Genomic DNA, 20,053 nt, shown 5'->3' with positions numbered 1-20,053 from the left:
TGTGCAACAAAGAAATCAGAAATATTCACCACATCTGACTGGATCACAGCGATTAAAAATGCCAAGCGCAAAGATCCAAAGTACCAGGTAAAGGAACTCGGCAATGAAATGGTGTTGGATTTTAAAGAGTGTGCGCAGAGGGTGGTGAGCTGCAATCGCAGAAAGGATTCCACAGGAGAAAATGTGCATTGGAATAAAATTCATGTTTTCCAATACAAGAAAGAAAACCCAGACACAATTTACTTCAAGTATGAGTTTGATGATGAGTTTCGAGCAATGCCCTTACAAGGAAGAAAAAGAAGAAGTAAGGTTGATTGTATGCAGTTGCATCAGTATCCACTGAAACCACTGTACACCCACAGAATTCCAATTTCTGAGGCAAAATATAAAGATCTTCAAACACTCTGTCAAAGAGGTTTGATTCCACGTGCTCACCAGGATTTCTTCAAGGCTTTACCGCATGAAGGAGATACAGATGCCTTGCCAGAACCGAACGGTTCTGATGAATCTGACATTGACAATTAAAATGTCCCTGTCCTAGACGCATCTAGCACATTTGTCAGTGACTGATTTCAAAGTGTTTTTTTAATTTAGATTTTTTCCCCCATTAAAATGCGGATATTGTTAAACTATGTAAGATTTTGGTTTATTATTGTTAAAATTTTTAATTACCCGGTTAATACATTAATTGTTACATTTTTGTGGGGGAGCTGCCTCTTCCTTCAATTTTATTCAAGAGTTGCATGTTTGTTAGAGTTGAATTCTTACATTGTTTTTGTTGCAATACAATTTCATATGATTGTTAATCTAAGAGATAACATTCTTTGATGTTATAATATAAAATGTCAAATTTTGTTTAGAATGATAATTATACCATTTCTAGCGATTATAATTTCAATTATGTAAAACAAATACACTTTGTAGACATGGTTTTTATCATTTTTCATTTTGCTGTTGTTATCAGTTTAGTTCAAACAAACATTTCAACAACTTGCTTTAATGTATTTTGTATGATGTTATTGCGGGTACAAGTTATCTACTCACTGTCTCCATGTTCTTGGGAGAAAATAATCATTCATTTATCTAAAGTTAAATTAAGAGAAAATATAGAATAAGTTTAAAAAGGAATTCCAGGTCCAATTTTTGGGATAAATAGAAATCAGTCTTCCATATTAAGATAAAAATAGTTGTATGAAATATGCAAATGATGGGATATTACTAAGGATATGTATGTAAATTATTCAAACATCTATTATTCCATATTGATATTTTACGTTAAAAGATGTCATTCTTTTATCAAAATGATATGAGTAGAATAATCTAATAATCATAATATTATTAATAGAAAAATGATTATAAAAGGTCGTAAGTGGTACATACAACCCTGTACAAAGCAGGAGAAACCTTGCCTGTAAAGTTAAATAAGGTCGTAAGTACCAGTTAAGACTTTCATTTTAACCTTAGCAGAAGTAATTATAAATCTTATAAAGTATTTTCAATTATTTTTGCTTTATTTTCCTTTAAACTTTGTTAAAAACTATACAAAATAATCACATTTATTATTTAATAGGGTCTTTCATACGATTTATCAAACAACCAAAGAATATGCATTTTATTTTTTGCTCTAAACAGTTTTTTGTCATTTACGTCAAATTTTGAAACTCCAAAAAAGTTTACACACGACCTTTTAATACTACGGCGTCGAACTAGATATGATCTCATTGCGAGCAACGAGAGGTCTTCCGTCCGATTCTGAAAAACCAGAAGTCTCTGTCGAGACTGAAGCTCTACTGGTTTGTACTTATAGCAAATTAGGAAGAGAAAAATACTAAAGCAGTTGGGAACTGAAACTTTACAGCAACAAAAAAATTGAATAATGATCCTTGATTAAGTCTCTTTATGTTCTTAGTGTAGTCTTCTTGCATGCCACATTATATTATAATCAGACTAAAACTGTAGTTGAGTGCTATTTTTAGAGTATTAAACAGAAATTATCAAGGCAATAATGTTCATCGAAGTCAAAAACCGATACATAGAATTGTGTATCTTAGTGTAGTCTACTTGTGTGCCAACTTACATTGAAATCAGTCTAAAACTGTAAGAGACGTAGCATTTTGAAAGAATTTCACAGAACTTTCTATTTTTAGTAACCACAGCAACACTGTTCATCGAAATCAAAAACCCATAAACAGAATTATGTATCTTAGTGTAGTCAACTTGTGTGCCAAGTTATATTGAAATCGGACCAAAACTGTAGGAGGAGTAGCATTTTGAAAGAATTTCACAGAAATTTCTATTTTTAGTAACCACAGCAACACCCTTCAATGAAATCAAAAACCGATATATAGAATTATGTGTAGTCTACTTGAGTGCCAAGTTATATTGAAATCAGTCCAAAACTGTAGTAGGAGTAGCATTTTGAAAGAATTTCACAGAAATTTCTATATTTAGTAACCACGGCAACACCGTTCATCGAAATTAAAAACCGATACACAGAATTATGTATCTTTGTGTAGTCTACTTATGTGCCAAGTTATAGTCAAATCAGACCAAAACTGTAGGAGGAGTAGCATTTTGAAAGAATTTCACAGAAATTTCTATTTTTAGTAACCAAGGCAACACCGTTCATCGAAATTAAAAACCGATATATAGAATTATGTATCTTAGTGCAGTCTATTTGTGTGCCAAGTTATAATGAAATCAGACCAAAACTGTAGGAGGAGGAGCATTTTGAAAAATTGTTTACAGACAGACGGACGCCGGACGCATTACTATCGCATAAGCTCTTCTGGTCCCTGACCAGTAGAGCTAAAAACGTAAACTCGAGCTGAAAAAGTAAATCGAAAATTTTGGAAACAAGGGGGGTTGAACTCAACAAACAAATAACAAGCATGAAAATCCAACGCGCTAAATTCTGACAGTAACTACGCTATTGGAACCACTGGTCTAAGTCTACTTGTATATACTTCTGCAACAGTGCATCTGTCTTAGAATTATGAAAGGCCGATCACTATTCATAATTTCGCGCCAAATGCCACGAGTTAAGCTTTTTCTTTGGAATGTTCTATTAAAAAGGTGTGATAGCTTGAATAAAATTAAAAAAGAACGTTCCTATTAGTTACACTTTCATGAAAAGGTTGAAAATGCTTCGCCAAAAAACTTACCTCACCCTACGACGGTCAATGAATTGGACAGCATTCATGTTCAATAACTTGCATCAGATCTTTGAGAAAATAATGTATTTATAAACTTCATAAAGCGATCTTATTCAAAAATGGTTTTCTTTCTTTCTTTTTTTTTTTCTTGTCTTTTGTATTAGTTTAATATGACACAAAAGTGCATGGGAAAAACAGTGGTTAAGTTTTATACTTACTTTATACATCGATATTGTTTCTTGATAAACTATTACCTATAACTATGATTTAAGATCCGTTTTTCCGTCGTGCAAAACAAATGATTGTAGGTATCTTATCTCATTTGCACATTTAGTCTGTTCTTTTTCTACTTTGAGCACCAGCCAAAACCAATTATAGAAGACGTTTGAGAAGACCCTGGAATAAATCTTCAGTTTGACACAGAACTGTAACGTAATTACTACGTGACAATCAACGTATTCATTTATATTTCATTTATCCTTATGTTACCTTCGTTCAAACAAACACTCGGCTGCCTCCGTAAACCCCTATTGCGAAATGTCGGAGTTGACAGAGACAGCCGCCATTTTGGACCCGCTTCAGATTTTCAAATGTTTATATCTCGAGTTTGGATTCATCAATTTACAAACAAATTATATATTTAGCCTAATTAAAAGAGTGTCTATTAACCATACGAAAATAATTAAAAAATATTGAAAAACAAAAAAGTTAGAAAATTCGACTTTTTAAATTCGCATATGGTAACGACCGGAAGTAGAGACGACGAACAAAAGATCGCTTCCTGGATAGTACTTATCACGATCTATAATCCCTGAAAGTTTCACAGTGATATCTTTTGCCGTTCTTGAGATTAACCCCGGACAAAATGTCATTTTAAAATCAGAAAAGTGTCCGTAACTTGGCACCAGAAAAGAGTTTTCAAAAAATCTCTCGAATAAAATAACTTCAGATAATAACACATTATTCCTGCAAAATTCATGAAAATCCGTCCAGTAGTCTTTGAGAAATCGCGTGCACAAAATTAGATGTACGGAAAAATAATAATAACTAGAAACGATCTCGTTGCAAGCAATGAGAGGTCTTCCGTCCGATTCAGGAAAAAAAACCCCTCTAAAATCGAGCTGAAAAGTGATAAAAAAAAATTGCCACAAAGAGGATTGAATCCAGGTCGCCAGCGTGAAAATCCAATGCGCTTTTTTTCTCTTTTATTCCGAACGCGCTTAAATTACGCTATTGGTTAACTGCTCAGAATGTTTTTGTATATACTTCTTCAACAATACACCTGTCTAAGAACTTTAAAAGGCGCGCCACTATCCATAATTTCGCGCCAAACGCCACGAGTAAATCTTCGCGCCTTTTCTTTGGAATGTTCCATTAAATAGGTGTCATAGCTTCAATGAAATTAAGAAAAAAAGAACGTTCTTATAGCCTAAATTTCGAGGTTTAGACAGTATATTTCACACATTGTACATATTCTATATCGTATATAGGTAAGTAACACTAAAGACGTGAAATAGTTATCATTTTAAACTATTTTTAATTTCCCGTTTATCCCCAAAGTGAACTATCCCGATTAGTTACACCTTACTGAAAAGGTAGAAATGGTTCGCTGAAAAACCTCAAATGTCTCGCCCTACGACGGTCAAGGAACCAGATACCATTTATGTTCAATAGCTTTAAATATCTTTGAGAAAAGAATGTAAATATAAACTCCATTAAACGATCTATTAAAATATGATTTTCTTATTTTTCTCTTCTGTTTGTATAATCTGACACAAGTGTGCATGGGAAAACAATAGTTAAGCTTTATACTTCAGATATACATCGATATTGTTTCTTGAAAAACTATTTCTTATAACTATGATATACGATCTGTTTTTCCGTCGTGCAAAACAAAAATACTGGATTTCGTATTTCATTTGCACTTTTAGTCCTTTCTTTCTTTGACAACTAACCAAAACCAATTATAGAAGACGTTTGAGAAGATCTTGGATTAAATTTAAGTTTGTTACGTAAGTACGACGTGACAATCAAAGTATACCTTTATATTTCATTTATACTTATGTTACTTTCGTTCAAGCAAATGCTCGGCTGCCTCCATAAACCCCTATTGCGAAATGTCGGAGTGGACAGAGACAGCCGCCATATTGGACTCGCTTCAGATTTTCAAATGCTTATATCTAGAGTTTATATTTATAAATATTCAAAAAAATTATATAGTAAGCATCAATGGAAGGGTCTCTATTAAGATTCCAAAAATAAATGAAAAATATTGAAAAACAAAAAAGTTAGAAAATACATTTTTTTTAATTCGCTTGTCCTAACGACCGGAAGTACTGACGACGAACGAAAGGTCGCGTCCTGGATAGCAAATATCACGATCTATAATCCCTGAAAGTTTCACATTTATATCTTCTACCATTCTTGAGATTAACCGTAGACAAAATGTCATTTTAAATTCAGAAAATGTCCCGTAACTTGGCACCAGAAGAAAATTTTCAAAAAATCTCTCGGAAAAAATAACTTCAGTTAACAACACATAATTTCTGTAAATTTCATTAAAATCCACCCAGTAGTCTTCGAGAAATCGCGTGCACAAAATTTGGTGTACTGAAAAATAATAATAATAATAATAAGAAACAATAGAATCACTATAAGGTCTTCCGTGAAGACGGAAGACCTTAATAAGAAACAGTAGAATCACTATAAGGTCTTCCTTGAAGACGGAAGACCTTAAAAAACTAATTTCTGTACTGACCCCTAAAATCCTTTTTATTTTAAGAAATTTTATTTTCATGACCTAAGCACCGAAAGGCAATGCTAAAGTAGTTTTTCATGTGAAATATTATGAGACTTGCTTGCTTTTTTAAAAAAAATAATGGACATTGTATGATTTCAAATTTAACATAGAAATCTCCATAGGCAAATTTAAGGTCCTCATAAAACCGGAAGTACTCTACATATCGATACCAAAATTGAAACATAGAGAGCACATAAGATTCCAAACAGTTTAACAAAGGGAGATAACTCTTGCATCATTCTTTTTTAAATTACTCAAAAATACAAAATTTCAGGTCTTAAAAAGTCCTTTAAGGGGTCAAAAAGTGACCCCACGGCCCATAATTTTTAAATTGTACTTTTTATGCTTAACTCAAAACTGAAATCAGTTTGAAGATTGGTTGACAAATAAAAAAGTTACAGGGCAAAAACGATTTTAAGAGTTGACCCCTAAAAGTCCCTAATTTTTAGGGATTTAATTTTTAACCTTTTCACCTGAAGACTTAATAAATCAATTATTCCCTGTAAATATTACAAGAATTGCTTGCTCTCCTTTTGAGATAATGGAAGACAAAAGATTTTTTTTTTACTATAGAAACTCCCATAGACAATTTCAAAGCCTCGTATAACCGGAAGTTCTGGTCTGGTGGACTTGAAACTTACATTACAGCCTTTAATTACTTTGATAAACAATATATAATCCTCAAAATAAATTTCCTACATTGTTTACAATTTTTTTAATTTCAATCCCCCCTTTTCTTAACTTTGGAGCCCTATAACACAAAAATATACGATATGTGCAAAAAGACTTATGATGACTTTTTTGTAGATATTACTTTGAGGAATACATTCCTAAAATTTGAAAAAAATTTCATGTAAAATGAGGAACATTTCAGGCTTTAAAGAAAATGCAGTTTTTGACTTATAGTTACCGGAAGTGACGTTTCCGGAAGTACAAAACCTTACTTATGGGAGACTTTTAGATGTTCCGTTAAATGGTTTTGTTTTAAATTACATATGTCTAGCGGTTTTCTTTAAATCCTTTAAATAAAAGTGTTAAGTATAATAATAATAATAATAATAATAATAATAATAAAACAAGACGAAAACAATAGGTCTTTTCGCAGAAAGCGAAAAGCCCTAAATATGAAAACCCTTGACTAACCATTCAGAAATTATGGCAAAGATAAAAGTTTTCAAGAGAAGATTGTGTTTGAAAGTTAGAGTCGAGTTAATTGGTACCAAAAGATCTTGGCACATGAAATCTATGAGAAATATGAAAGTCCTAGCATCAATTATTCAATAGTTATAGTCAAGCTTCAATTTTGTCAAAAGTAGGTTAAACTCTAAAAGTCAAAATAAAAGAATCTGGACACAGAAAGCATAAATAACAAGTATAAATTATGGCTAAGCTACATTTTGACTAATTTTGCAAAAGAAGGTAAAACTCCAAGGTCAACCATAAGAAATCAAATAAACTGTAAATAAGGAAAGGTCTATCACAAGAAATAAACATAATAAATTTGATTGCATTCAGATGTTATGGGAAATGTTAAGGTTTTTTCAGGCAAACAGGTGAATTGGCAGGTGAACTAACTTATTAAGTTTAGTAACTAATTACTGTAGTCTTCCCTTATTCTCCATGAAAATATGACTTCACACTGATTGATTGTTTGATTCTTTATTGTTTAAAGTCCCTATAGAGAATTTTTCACTCATATGGAGAAGCCACAACTTCCAGTGGAGAGCTGCAAATTTTGTCCTATACTCGGCACTCAGGGCCATTGACCAGGAAGGGATCTTTTTCATGCCAGCACCTAGTACTTCAACACGGGACCTCAGTTTATACAGTCTCATCTGAAGGACCGGTCTCCAAGTTTCACAATGGTATTTGATTCCGCGACATAAGGATCAACTCCTTACTTCGCGACTCTAGAGCAGTGACTCTTCACACTGAAGACTGTAAATATGTCATGAAATACTAGTATGTCCTTGAAGTTGACATATTGGATTACCAGTAAATGGTCAATACTCACTTGCTGAATGTCTCTGATGCTGCTCCAAATATTGCAACTGCATTGACACCACTTAAAACCTAAATAAATAGTTAGTAATCTGGAGTTCATGTTTTATGTCCTGTTCATTGTTTGTAGACAAAATTCTACAAGAAATGATCAAACAGGGTACATATTTTGGAGAATGATTACTGAAAAATTAACCTTAAGAAATGGATGACCTTAAACATTAACACATGTTAACACATGTATCTTTAAGCCAGATTTGAAATACTGAAATGCATTTAATAACTCACTGCATCTTTGAATCCCTTTAGATTTGGTGTTAAAGCTGTATATACTATTCCCCTCTGCCTCTTGATTGACTCCAGTACTACAGAATTGTCAGCCATCTAAAAATATGATGTATTATATCTGTAAATATTGTCGGTCAACTTCAATATTTCAGTAATATAGCCCCCCCCCCCCCCCCCTCCAAAAAAGACAAGAGGCCCAGGGGCCACATCGCTCACCTGAGCAACTGGCAAGGTAAAAGCAAAAATTACATCAGTATTGAAGTTTAAATATATTATAAAAATGGGTTCTGTATTTTGAAAGTTTTTTCAGAAATTTCTATTTTTAGTAACCACTGCAACAATTAATGTTCATCAAAATCAAAAACCAATATAAAGAATTGTGTATCTTAGGGTAGTCTACTTGTGTGCCAAATTATATTGAAATCAGATCAAAACTGTGAGAGGAGTGGCATATTTGAAGTATTTCACAGAAAATTGTTTTTATTAACCAAGGTAACAATGTTCATGGAAATTAAAACAAGAGGCCCATGGGCCTTACAGGTCACCTGCGTATCATGTGACAACTTTCCAACAATTGAATTTGATTCATGTTTTAAACTAGAGGCCATGAAATTCACAATTTTGAAAGAGGCACCATTGCTTATCATAATTATACACTCAGCATGTTTATTTTGGTTACTTAATACCCAGAGGTAGATCAGAGTAACAAAGAGAAAATGCATTTCCACTTTTAGTGAATTTCAGGGCCCCTGGGTCATGGCTTCTTGTGTTAGGGTGGGTCCACAGTTGAGCTCCCCATTCCACAGGAACCACTGACCCTGGGGCCACATCTTTCAAAATTTTGGAATTTAAAAAAAAATTTATTTCATCATGCTGTTGATTAATTACGAAGTGCAGATTTCGTATTAAATTATTTCAGACTATGTTACCCCCCCCCCCCCCAAGAACCTCTTCTGTCCCAGGGGCCAGGAAATTAACCATTTTTGGAAGAAGCAGGTTTTTTGTCAGAAATATATACTAAGATCATTGGCATTATACCCAACAACAAAGGAAAAGATTTTTCAAAGAATTCAAAGCATTTTCACTGTATAAACATTAGAGCCCCGCCCTAACACAAGAAGCCCTAACCCAGGGACCCTGAAATTCAAAATCCTTCCTCCTCATAACTACATGTATGTACATAGTTCATTGATTAAATACTCAGGTGCAGAAAAGAAGAGTTTTAAAGAATTTATGCATTTTCATTATATAATCAATAAAGCCCTGCCCTTACGTCAGAACTCCCAACCCAGGGGCCATTAAATTAACAATTTTGGAAGAGGTAGCCTTATTCAACATAACTATGTACTTGGTAAGTTTATTTAATACTCAGGAGCAAAGAAGAAAATTTTCAAAGAAATAATTCATTTTTTACTATATAATCTATATAGCCCCACCCTAGCACTAGAACCCCGGACCCTGGGGCCATAAAATTCACAATTTTGGAAGAGGCAGCCTTATTCAACATAACTATGCACTTGGTTAGTTTATTTAATGCCCATGAACTGAGAAGAAGAATTTCAAAGAATTTTTGCATTTTCACTATATAATCTATATAGCCCCACCCTAGGCTACCACTAGAACCACTGACCCTGGGGCTATTAAATTCACAATTTGAGAAGAGGCAGTCTTAATCAGCATAACTATGCACTTGGTTAGTTTATTCAATGCCCACAAACAGAAAAGAAGAATTTCAAAAAATTTATGCATTTTCACTATATAATCTATATAGCCCCACCCTGGCACTAGAACCCCGGACCCTGGGGCCATGAAATTCACAATTTTGGAAAAGATGGTCATTTTCAACTTACCTATGCACTTGGTTAGTTTATTTAATGCCCAGGAGCAGAAAAGAAGAATTTCAAAGAATTTTTGCATTTTCACTATATAATCTATATAGCCCCACCCTAGGCTACCACTAGAACCACTGACCCTGGGGCTATTAAATTCACAATTTGAGAAGAGGCAGTCTTATTCAGCATAACTATGCACTTGGTTAGTTTATTTAATGCCCACAAACAGAAAAGAAGAATTTCAAAAAATTTATGCATTTTCACTATATAATCTATATAGGCCCGCCCTGGCACTAGAACCCCTGACCCTGGGGCCATGAAATTCACAATTTTGGAAAAGATGGTCATTTTCAACTTTTACATATGCACTTGGTTAGTTTATTTAATGCCCAGGAGCAGAAAAGAAGAATTTTAAAGAAGAATGCATTTTCACTATACAACCTGCTTAGCCACGACCTATCACTAGAACTCCTGACCCCAGGGCCATGAATTTCACAATTTTGGTAGAGGACTCAATGCTGATTACAATCATACCAACAGTTTGACTGTTTGATGTCCCAGAGTAAAGAAGAAGATTTTTAAGATTGCACTAATTTTAGTGGATTTTGCCCCACCCCCCAAGCCCCAGGGGGGCAGGGACCATGAAATTCACAATTTTTGTTCCCCTTCACCCATAGATGCTATATGCCAAATTTGGTTGAAATTGGTTTAGTGGTTTCAAAGAAGAAGCTAACAAGAGGCCCAAGGGCCTTGAATCGCTCTTCTGATAAATTGTACAATCTATCACTTCTATTTGAAGCCTCTTACTCTAAGTATCCTAAGATGCATGAACTGACAAAGTTTAATGATTCTTTGCCAATTAGGACTGAAGATATTTCAGTATACCTATAAAATACCGTAAGTAGGACATGGTGACCTACTTTTTGATTTGAAACTTTCTGAGGACTCAAGATGCATTAATTGACAAAGATTGATGGTTCTAAGCCAATAAGTACCTCAAATATTAAAGTAGGTCACTGTGACCTTCTTATGGTTGACATTCTCCGAGGGCCAAAGATGCATCAACTATCAGAGTTTGATGATTCTAAGCCAATAAGTACCAGAGATACTTAGATAAAGCAATAAAATGTAAAAAAAAAATAGGTCACCGTGACTTACTTTTTGGTCGACATTTTCCGAGGACCAAAGATGCATCAACTGACAATGTTTGATGATTCTAAGCCAATAAGTATCTGAGATAATTAAAAGTAGGTCACTGTGACCTACTTTTTGGTCGACATTCTCCAAAAACCCAAGATGCCTCAACTGACGTTTGATAATTCTAAGCCAAATAGTACCTAAGATATAACCATAAAATGTCTAAACTACGGAAGGTCACGGTGGCCTACTTTTTGGCCAACATTCTCTGAAAAACCAAGTTGCATCAAATGACAAAGTTTTTATAATTCTAAGCCAAAAAGTACCTAAGATACTTAAATATAACCATAAAATGTCAAAAGTAGGTCACCATGCTTTTTGGTCAACATTTTCAGAGGGCCGAAGATGCATCAACTGACAATGTTTCATGATTCTAAGCCAATAAGTACCTGAGATAATCAAAAGTAGGTCATTGAGACCTACTTTTTGGTCTACATTCTCCGAAAACCCAAGATGCCTCAACTGACAAAGTTTGACAATTCTAGGCCAATTAGTACCCAGGATACTTATGTATAGCCATAAAATTCAAAAGTAGGTCACAGTGACCTACCTTTTGGTTGACATGTTCCGAAAACCAAAGATGCATTAACTGACAAAGTTTGATGATTCTAAGCCAAAAAGTACCTGAGATACTGAAATATAGCCATAAAATGTCAAAACTAGGTCACAGTGACCTACTTTTTGGTCTACATTCTCCGAAAACCCAAGTTGTATCAACAGACAAAGTTTGATGATTATAAGCCAAAAAGTACCCAAGATACTTAAATATAGCCAAAAAAATGTCAAAAGTAGGTCACCGTGCCTGCAAAATTCAAAAAGTAGGTCACAGTGACCTACTTTTTCATAAATATGTTTTAAGGCCCCAAGATGCATCAACTTACAAGATTTGGTGAATCTAAACCTCTCATTATCTGAAATAATGGGATTAAATGTTTTAGAAAAGATGAGCCATAAAATTCAACAAGAGGCCCAAGGGCCTTGAATCGCTCTTCTGATAAATTGTACAACCTATCACTTCTATTTGAAGCCTCTAACCCTACCCGCACCTCAGATCTCCAGATTTCCGGAGTATTTTTTCCTCATTTTAATATGGAAAAAATGTGGAAAAAAATACCAATATGGAAAAGCAGAAAATATACGGAAATAATACGGAAAATAAACGGAAATAATACGGAGAATTGGACTTAGTCTATTTTTCATCTGGAAAAATATTGAACTCTTAACTTAGAATATTTTTCATCCGGAAAAAATACGGAGCTCTGGACTTAGAATTTTTTCATCAAGAACAAGATGTGTTTGTGAGACACAGTAGCACCTGGCGGCAACATTAAGTTCTAAAAAGCAATTTTTAGCAAATGGGTCTCAGTCAAGGTCACACAATCATTGTTCTTGGTGTCATATGAAAGCACTTTTTTAGTGTAGTATGCATACCAAATATTAAGTCTCTATCATCTATGGTTCAAAAGTTATGGCGAAAATTTGAAAAAGCTATATTTAGCACATAGGTCACAGTCAAGGTCACAAGGTCATTGATCTTGGTGTCAGTTGAAGGTGCCTAATTAGTGGAGTATGCATACCAAATATGAAGTCTCTATCTCTCACGGTTTTAAAGTTATGGCGAAAGTTCGAAAAAGCTATTTTTAGCATATAGGTCACAGTCAAGGTCACTGACCTTGGTGTCAGTTGAAAGTGCCTAATTAGCAGAGTATGCATACCAAATTTAATATGAAGTCTCTATCTCTCACCGTTCAGAATTTATGGCGAAAGTTCCAAAAAGCTATTTTTAGCATAAAGGTCACAGTCATGGTCACAAGGTCATTGACCTTGGTGTCAGTTGAAAGTGCCTAATTAGTGGAGTATGCATACCAAATATGAAGTCTCTATCTCTCACGGTTCAGAAGTTATGGCGAAAGTTCGAAAAAGCTATTTTTAGCATAAAGGTCACAATCAAGGTTATAAGGTCATTGACCTTGGTGTCAGTTGAAAGTGTTTTTGTGGTGAAGTATCCATACCAAATATGAATCTATACGGTTCAAAAGTTATGGCATAAAATGCTAAACAGACAGACAGGACAAAAACAATATGCACCCCGTAAAAATTTGGGTGCATAAAAACTGTGGAGTTAACAGCAGTTCTCTGTTTCTCCTGAATGTTATGAACAATTTGATCGGGATCGGAAGAATGTTTCAAAAAGTCGGGCTCAGTGATCAATTAATTTAAACAACAGACCGCCAAAATTTAACCTTGGCCTCCATGTTGCAACGTCTGCTCTGTCTAAAGGAGGAAGTTTGTTGACCAGACAGCCTGAGATCGTATTGCTGTATCAACCAAAAGATGCAGATACACGTATTTCATATGCGGTACGTCAGTCATATTTTTTTTAACATGTGTGTCACTGTGATGATGAAAATAAATACTAGGTCACCATGAATATGCCCATGATTCAAATCTTTCAATCAGCTCATAGAATTTTATTATGGTTAACCACAATTAAAGGTGAGACGTTTGGATAAACACTGGGAAAACCAAGACATTTTATATGACTATAAGGCTACAATATCCGGAAGTCACGTAGTGAGTAATACTAAAACTGAAGTAGGATATAGGGAGTCCAAGGATCCTTAGGGAGCCTGAATTGGAAACCAACGATAAGTAACGATAACGATAAGTATAAGTGATAATTTTGGGGAGCCATGGGCTGTAATCTCTAGCAATGATTTACCATACATTTTTTTTTTGGTAGCGTCTGTGCATGAGGAGATTTCTGAAAAAGAATAAGTGCTTGTTCAACTTACTGCGATTTTAACGGGCTTACTTGGTCCATGGATGGTTATGTTTGAGGTATATATTCTTTTTTTTCTTTTTTTATTGCTTGTTTAATAATTAAAAACAGTCAACTATGATTGTCATTATTATAAATAATATTTTAAACAAATTGATATTAAATTGAAGAACCCAAACTTGTGTTTATAAAAAGATTTTAAAAGGAATAAAAGCAATGAATTTAAATTTTATTAATATTGCACCATTATAATTTAAGTACTTTTTTTTTTATTGATAGGATTTGCACAAAGTTGCTGCAAGAAATTAAACATGCAGAGACCTTACAAATTACAAAGAAGTCTTTTTTATTGGAAATGGGTGTAAAGCACAGACCTGAGATATAAATTGAATTGTGAGAAATATGAATCAGGGATGCAGGTAGAAAATGGCAAATGTGATCCAGATTGATAAAAAATGTCTAAAAATTTTTCTTGTTTTGTAAATATTCAATGCTATGTCAATTGTTATTTTTTCCCCAATATCTAATAGTGTTGAACATTTCACTCCCACTTTTGCTTAAATAGAATGTAAATTTCCATTTATTTAATATGAATATTAAAAAATGCCACATTTTTTGCATGATGAACTTGTGGCTTAAATAAGAGTTCCCATACATGCTCCTATTTGTTTGTCAAAGATATAAGATCAACATTGCTCATGAACATAATGTGTAATTTTGTTCATTCATTTATATGTTTTTTTCTCATAATGATATAATAAATTGTATATAATTTTGCACATTGTTGATGGTTTTGTAAATATTTATGTATGTATGCATCAATTTTATTAGCCATTTTATAACCATGTGATTAACTCCGATACTTAAATAAAAATAAATACCATAATATATGGAAATGCGGAAATCAGAGAATACGGAAAAAGAGTCCAAATACTCCCATCACATTTTCTCCATATTTTGAATACGAGAAAATCCTACATTTTAGTCAACAATTTTCAAAGTCCCAAGATTGCATCAACTCAAAGTTTGATGATTCTTAGCCAATTATAACTGAAGATATTTTAATAAAGCTATAAAAAAAAACCATAAGTTTGATGATCGTAATAGGATCTAAGCCAATAAGTATGTGAGATCAAAATATGCCTTTTAAACAAAATGCATCAACTGACAAAGTTTGAAAACATATGCCATAAAATGTTAAAAGTAGGTCAATGTGACCTAATTTTTAGTAATTCAAAAAGTTTGATGATTCTCAGCCAATATGTATTCCACAGGTCACCATGACACTTTTTCATTATAAATACCTGTTAAAATGTAAGGTCACCATGACCTACTTTTTGATGATGCATCAACTCACAAAGTTTGAATTTACAAGATTTGATAAAATGTCATAGGTCACCGTGACCTACCCTCTGCATCAACTCACAAAGTGTCTGCAATAATGGGATTAAATTTTCAAAAAGGATAAGTCATAAAGTCCCAAGATGCATCTGCTGACCAAGTTTGATGATCGTAGGTCAAGGTGACCTACTTTTAACAGTCACCCACTTTTTCATAAATATGTTTTAAGGTCGATTTGATGATTCTAACCCTCTCAGTGTCTGCAATAATGGGATTAAATTTTCAAAAAGGATAAGTCATAAAGTTCAAAAAGTAGGTCAAGGTGACCTATTTTAAGTTGACAAACTAACAAAGTTTGATGATCATAGGCCTTAAAGTGTCCAAAATATGCCTTAAAATCAATTTGAAAACAAATGCCCGCAAAATTTAAAAAGTAGGTCACTGTGACCTACTTTTGATTTAACATGATGTGAAGTCTTAAGATGCATCAACTTACAAGATTTGATGATCCTAGTCTTTATAGTAAGCAAAATATAAACGTTTTTATCAATTGTAAATTTAGGTCAACTTTGAAGTGACCTTGAAACCACGCCCTTTGCCCCAGGGTCATGCCTTGAACAATTTTTAATCTTCAACATATTCTGATCCTTGTGTGTAAGTTTGGTGAAAATCTGCCTGGTGGTTCTGGAGAAGAAGATTTTTTAGCAACCAGTACTTTTGGTTTTGTTTTCCTGATTATCTCCCCTTGTTTAAGGGTCCCAACCCTTATTTTAGTATAAATGGTAGCCCTTGGGCCAAGGATACCCTGTGACAAATTTGACACTGATTGGCCAAGGCGTTCTTGAGTTATGGCCCATTTTCTAAAAAGTTAACGCACACCGCACACCGCACGACGCACAAATGGCCATAGCATTAGCTCTTTGAGCCTTTGGCTCAGAAGAATTAAAAAGTAGGTCACGGTGACCTACTTTTAAGTTGACCTTGTTTAAGGACTCAAGATGCATCAACTGACAACGTTTGACGATCATAGGCCTTAACGTGTCCAAAATATGCCTCCAAATCAATTTGGAAACAAAAGCCCATAAAATTTAAAAAGTAGGTCACGGTGACCTACTTTTGTGTTAACACGATGTGAAGTCCTAAGATGCATCAACTTACAAGATTTGATGATCCTAGTCTTTATAGTAAGCAAAATATAAACGTTTTATTAAATGTAAATTTTGGTTAACTTTGAAGTGACCTTGAGACCACATCCTTTGCCCCAGGGTCATGCCTTGAACAACTTTTAATCTTCAACATATCCTGAACCTTGTTTGTAAGTTTGGTGAAAATCTGCCTGGTGGTTCTGGAGAAGAAGATTTTTTAGCAACTAGTACTTTTGGTTCTATTTTCCTGATTATCTCCCCTTGTTTTAGGGTCCAAACCCTAGTTTTAGTATAAATGGTAGCCCTTGGGCCAAGGATACCCTGTAACAAATTTGACAATGATTGGCCAAGGGATTCTTGAGTTATGGCCCATATTCTAATAAATTGCCACGCCACAGCATGATACGCCCGTCAAAAAATTACACAATTATCTTTAACAGTTTAGAGTGCAAGAAAATCATGTCAACCTTGATTCTAAGATTTCAATGATTTTTCCATTTTTTTAAAAAAATATTTCTTTACCCATCCCCTGTGCTGTAGGCATAATTATAACAAATATTACATAACTGATAGATTTCTATACTATTTGTGTTAGACTTTGTCAAATGCCGGCCATCATAATAAACAATATCAAATTAGTCTTAACAACTTAATCTATGCCAAATCAATTTTGAAAAGAAAGGCTGGCCATCAAATGATATATGCTATAAACTGACCAGCAGTTCTTCTGTCTAATCCCCAAAGGATACAGATAAGGCAGCGCTTGATCAGATAGCCTTCCTACATTGAACTCATTAATTAATTTTTGACTGGATGCTTGTCTACTCATTACTCCCTTAATATTAATTGATCTGCACTTTTTATCCTAAAACACTTTTAAAACATATAAAATACTCCATGATTTCTTTTTAGATGTAATGCCAGACAAGTTTTATATTTAATACATATGGACAAGTAGGCATGCTGATTCAACACCACTCCAAAAAATTAGTTTTTAATTAATTAATATTATATAATATCAGATTATTAGTTTATTATGCAATATCAAATAAGTTTTAATTACTTTTCATAAAATTCATTTTAAAACTTAGGCTAGCCAACAAGAGCTATTTTTAATCGGCTGTCCATTTGCCCAATACCCGAGGGATATAGATAACAGCAATGCTCTACTAGTTACCTCCTCACACTAAACTCATTAATTTCTCTCTAATTTGACATGCAACTTTCTGCTATCAAAATTCTTCTTGAGTGCTTGATAATTATGCCCATGGGACAAACTGAATTCCTCTCATTAACATTGAAATTTGTTTAAGATTGCTGTAAAGTATATGATAAAAAAAATAAGTTTTTACTTGATTTAATACTTTTTAGTAAGGATACAACTCTATTTTTTACATTTTTAGGATTATGAAATTTAAAATTTAAAAAACTTAGTTTTTAAAAAAATTTCACTAAAATTAAAGGTCACAGTGACCTTGAAATAGGTCGCGACACACCTTCTACCTAAGATGTATACTTTTGCCAAGTTTGATAGCTCTAGGTCTAATATTTTTCTAGTTATGAGCCGGACAGGATTTTTCCATATTTGGCCATAGCATATTTATTAAAGGTCAGAGCGACCTACTTTTTGTGCGCGACACACCGTCTACCCAAGAAGTATCAGTTGACAAAGTTTGATAATCCTAGGCCTAATAGTATTGAAGTTATGAGCCGGACACGATTGGACAGACGGACGGACGGACATGAAGCCTATAACATAATACGTCCCGTCTTAAGACGGGCATATAAAAAGTTAACGCACACCGCACACTGCACGACGCACACCGCACATCGCACAAATGGCCATAGCATTAGCTCTTTGAGCCTTTGGCTCAGAAGAGCTAAAAATGTTCAAATGTTAACACACAACGACGGACGAAAACAGATAGCAATAGGTCACCTGAGTTTACTCAGGTGACCTAAAAATGGACAAACAGAATTATGTATTTTAGTGTAGTCTACTTGTGTGCCAAGTTATATTGAAATCAGACCAAAACTGTAGGAGCCGAGGGATAGCATTTTGAAAGTATTTCATAGAAATTTCTATTTTTTGTAACCATGGCAACACCATTCATTGAAATCAAAAACAATATGAAAAATTATGAATCTTAAAGTAATCTACTTGTGTGCCAAGTTATATTGAAATCAGACCAAAACTGTATGAGGAGTAGCATTTTGAAAAATTGTTTACAGACAGACAGACAGTCATAAAGCTAGACAGACAGACAGACAGATGGACACATTTCTATCGCATAAGCTCTTTTGGTCTGACCAGTAGAGCTAAAAAAATACAGCAATGGGTATTGTGAATATATCGGATACACCAGTTAACCGTTAATATCACACCGCACTAGTTTGAAGATGAAGTCAAAAGCATCAAATATTTACAGAGGGAGACAGAAACATCAGAAAAAATGTGATCACTTGAACTTTAAGCTCAGTTGAGCTCATTAAAAAATTAATGAAGTAGAGAAAATACCTGTGGAATCCATTTTGGAGATACAAAACTTGTAACTTCAATTACAGGAAGCTGTGCTTCAGATAATTTGTTGATAAATTCAACTTTTGTCTCTGTAGGTACAAATTTCTGTCAAATAAAGATTTTGACAATAAGATTATATTAAAGTAATGACAATAAATTTTCCACAATAATGTAAAACAAACAGCCTTCAACTTATTATACACCCCCTCTTGAAAAGTGGGAGGGTATAAAGTGATCAGGATGTTTGTCTTTACCATCAGTCTGTTACACTTTGGGGTACCCATCTCTTATCCACAACTCCTCTTATACCATTGAATGAAATTAAAAGAGACTCACAAAATCTTTGTTATGCATGTATAAAGCCATTTATATAATGACCTCCTACTTTACTTTTTGATCAGACACATTTTGAGTTGTCCATAGCAAAACATGGACACTGCCATTCTTTCTATGATATTGAAGCATCAATTTTTATTATATCTTCAACTCCTCCTGTACCACTCATCACCGAATAAAATTTAACAAGAAGTCTGTGAGCCAATGCTCACTAGTAATACCCCAGCTCTGATGTGAATATACACTATTATGTTAATATACACAAGTTCAGTTACAGGAAGATGCACAGATAAATATAGGATCTCCCATGATCTGTGGATGGATATGAATTTTATCCAACAAGTTTAGTGTTTTTTTTTAATCCCCAAGCCTTGGTAAGGGGATAAAAACACACAAGTTGGATAAATATCATATCAAACTGCAAATCATGGGAGATTCTTTTTATCCCATGTTAAATACTTCATAACCAATGTTTTACACTGTTTCTATATTGGACTCCACTTAATTTTACTTCATCACGCTATATGCAGAAACCATTGTGATGTCACAACTGCACTGAACTGTGGGATATAAAACAAGAGGCCCATGGGCCACATCGCTCAACTGAGTAACTTGAGTGATGCAGTTCTTTACCAGTCTCATCTCTTGTTATACC

At 33.9% G+C, this 20,053-nt stretch overlaps 1 protein-coding gene across 2 annotated transcripts in view; it reads right to left on the bottom strand.

The window, feature by feature from the left end:
• LOC134229231 (hydroxymethylglutaryl-CoA lyase, mitochondrial-like) overlaps nucleotides 1–19,162 on the bottom strand; it is a 99,916-nt gene extending 80,754 nt beyond the window's left edge. For both annotated transcript variants that reach the window (XM_062710938.1, XM_062710939.1), the window contains exons 1-3: nucleotides 19,060–19,162; nucleotides 8,245–8,340; nucleotides 7,970–8,028 (exon numbers count right to left, since the gene is read on the bottom strand). In XM_062710938.1, coding sequence (XP_062566922.1) covers nucleotides 7,970–8,028; nucleotides 8,245–8,340 — 155 coding nt within the window. In that variant the 5' untranslated portion in view covers nucleotides 19,060–19,162. The remainder of the gene's footprint in view (nucleotides 1–7,969; nucleotides 8,029–8,244; nucleotides 8,341–19,059) is intronic.
• Nucleotides 19,163–20,053: the final 891 nt, after the last annotated feature.

The sequence above is a fragment of the Saccostrea cucullata genome, unplaced genomic scaffold (genome assembly GCF_032062105.1).
Source record: "Saccostrea cucullata isolate Sc308-1 unplaced genomic scaffold, CSIRO_AGI_Scuc_v1 ctg526, whole genome shotgun sequence".
NCBI classification, from domain to species: domain Eukaryota; kingdom Metazoa; phylum Mollusca; class Bivalvia; order Ostreida; family Ostreidae; genus Saccostrea; species Saccostrea cuccullata.
This window is presented reverse-complemented; position numbering and strand designations above follow the sequence as displayed.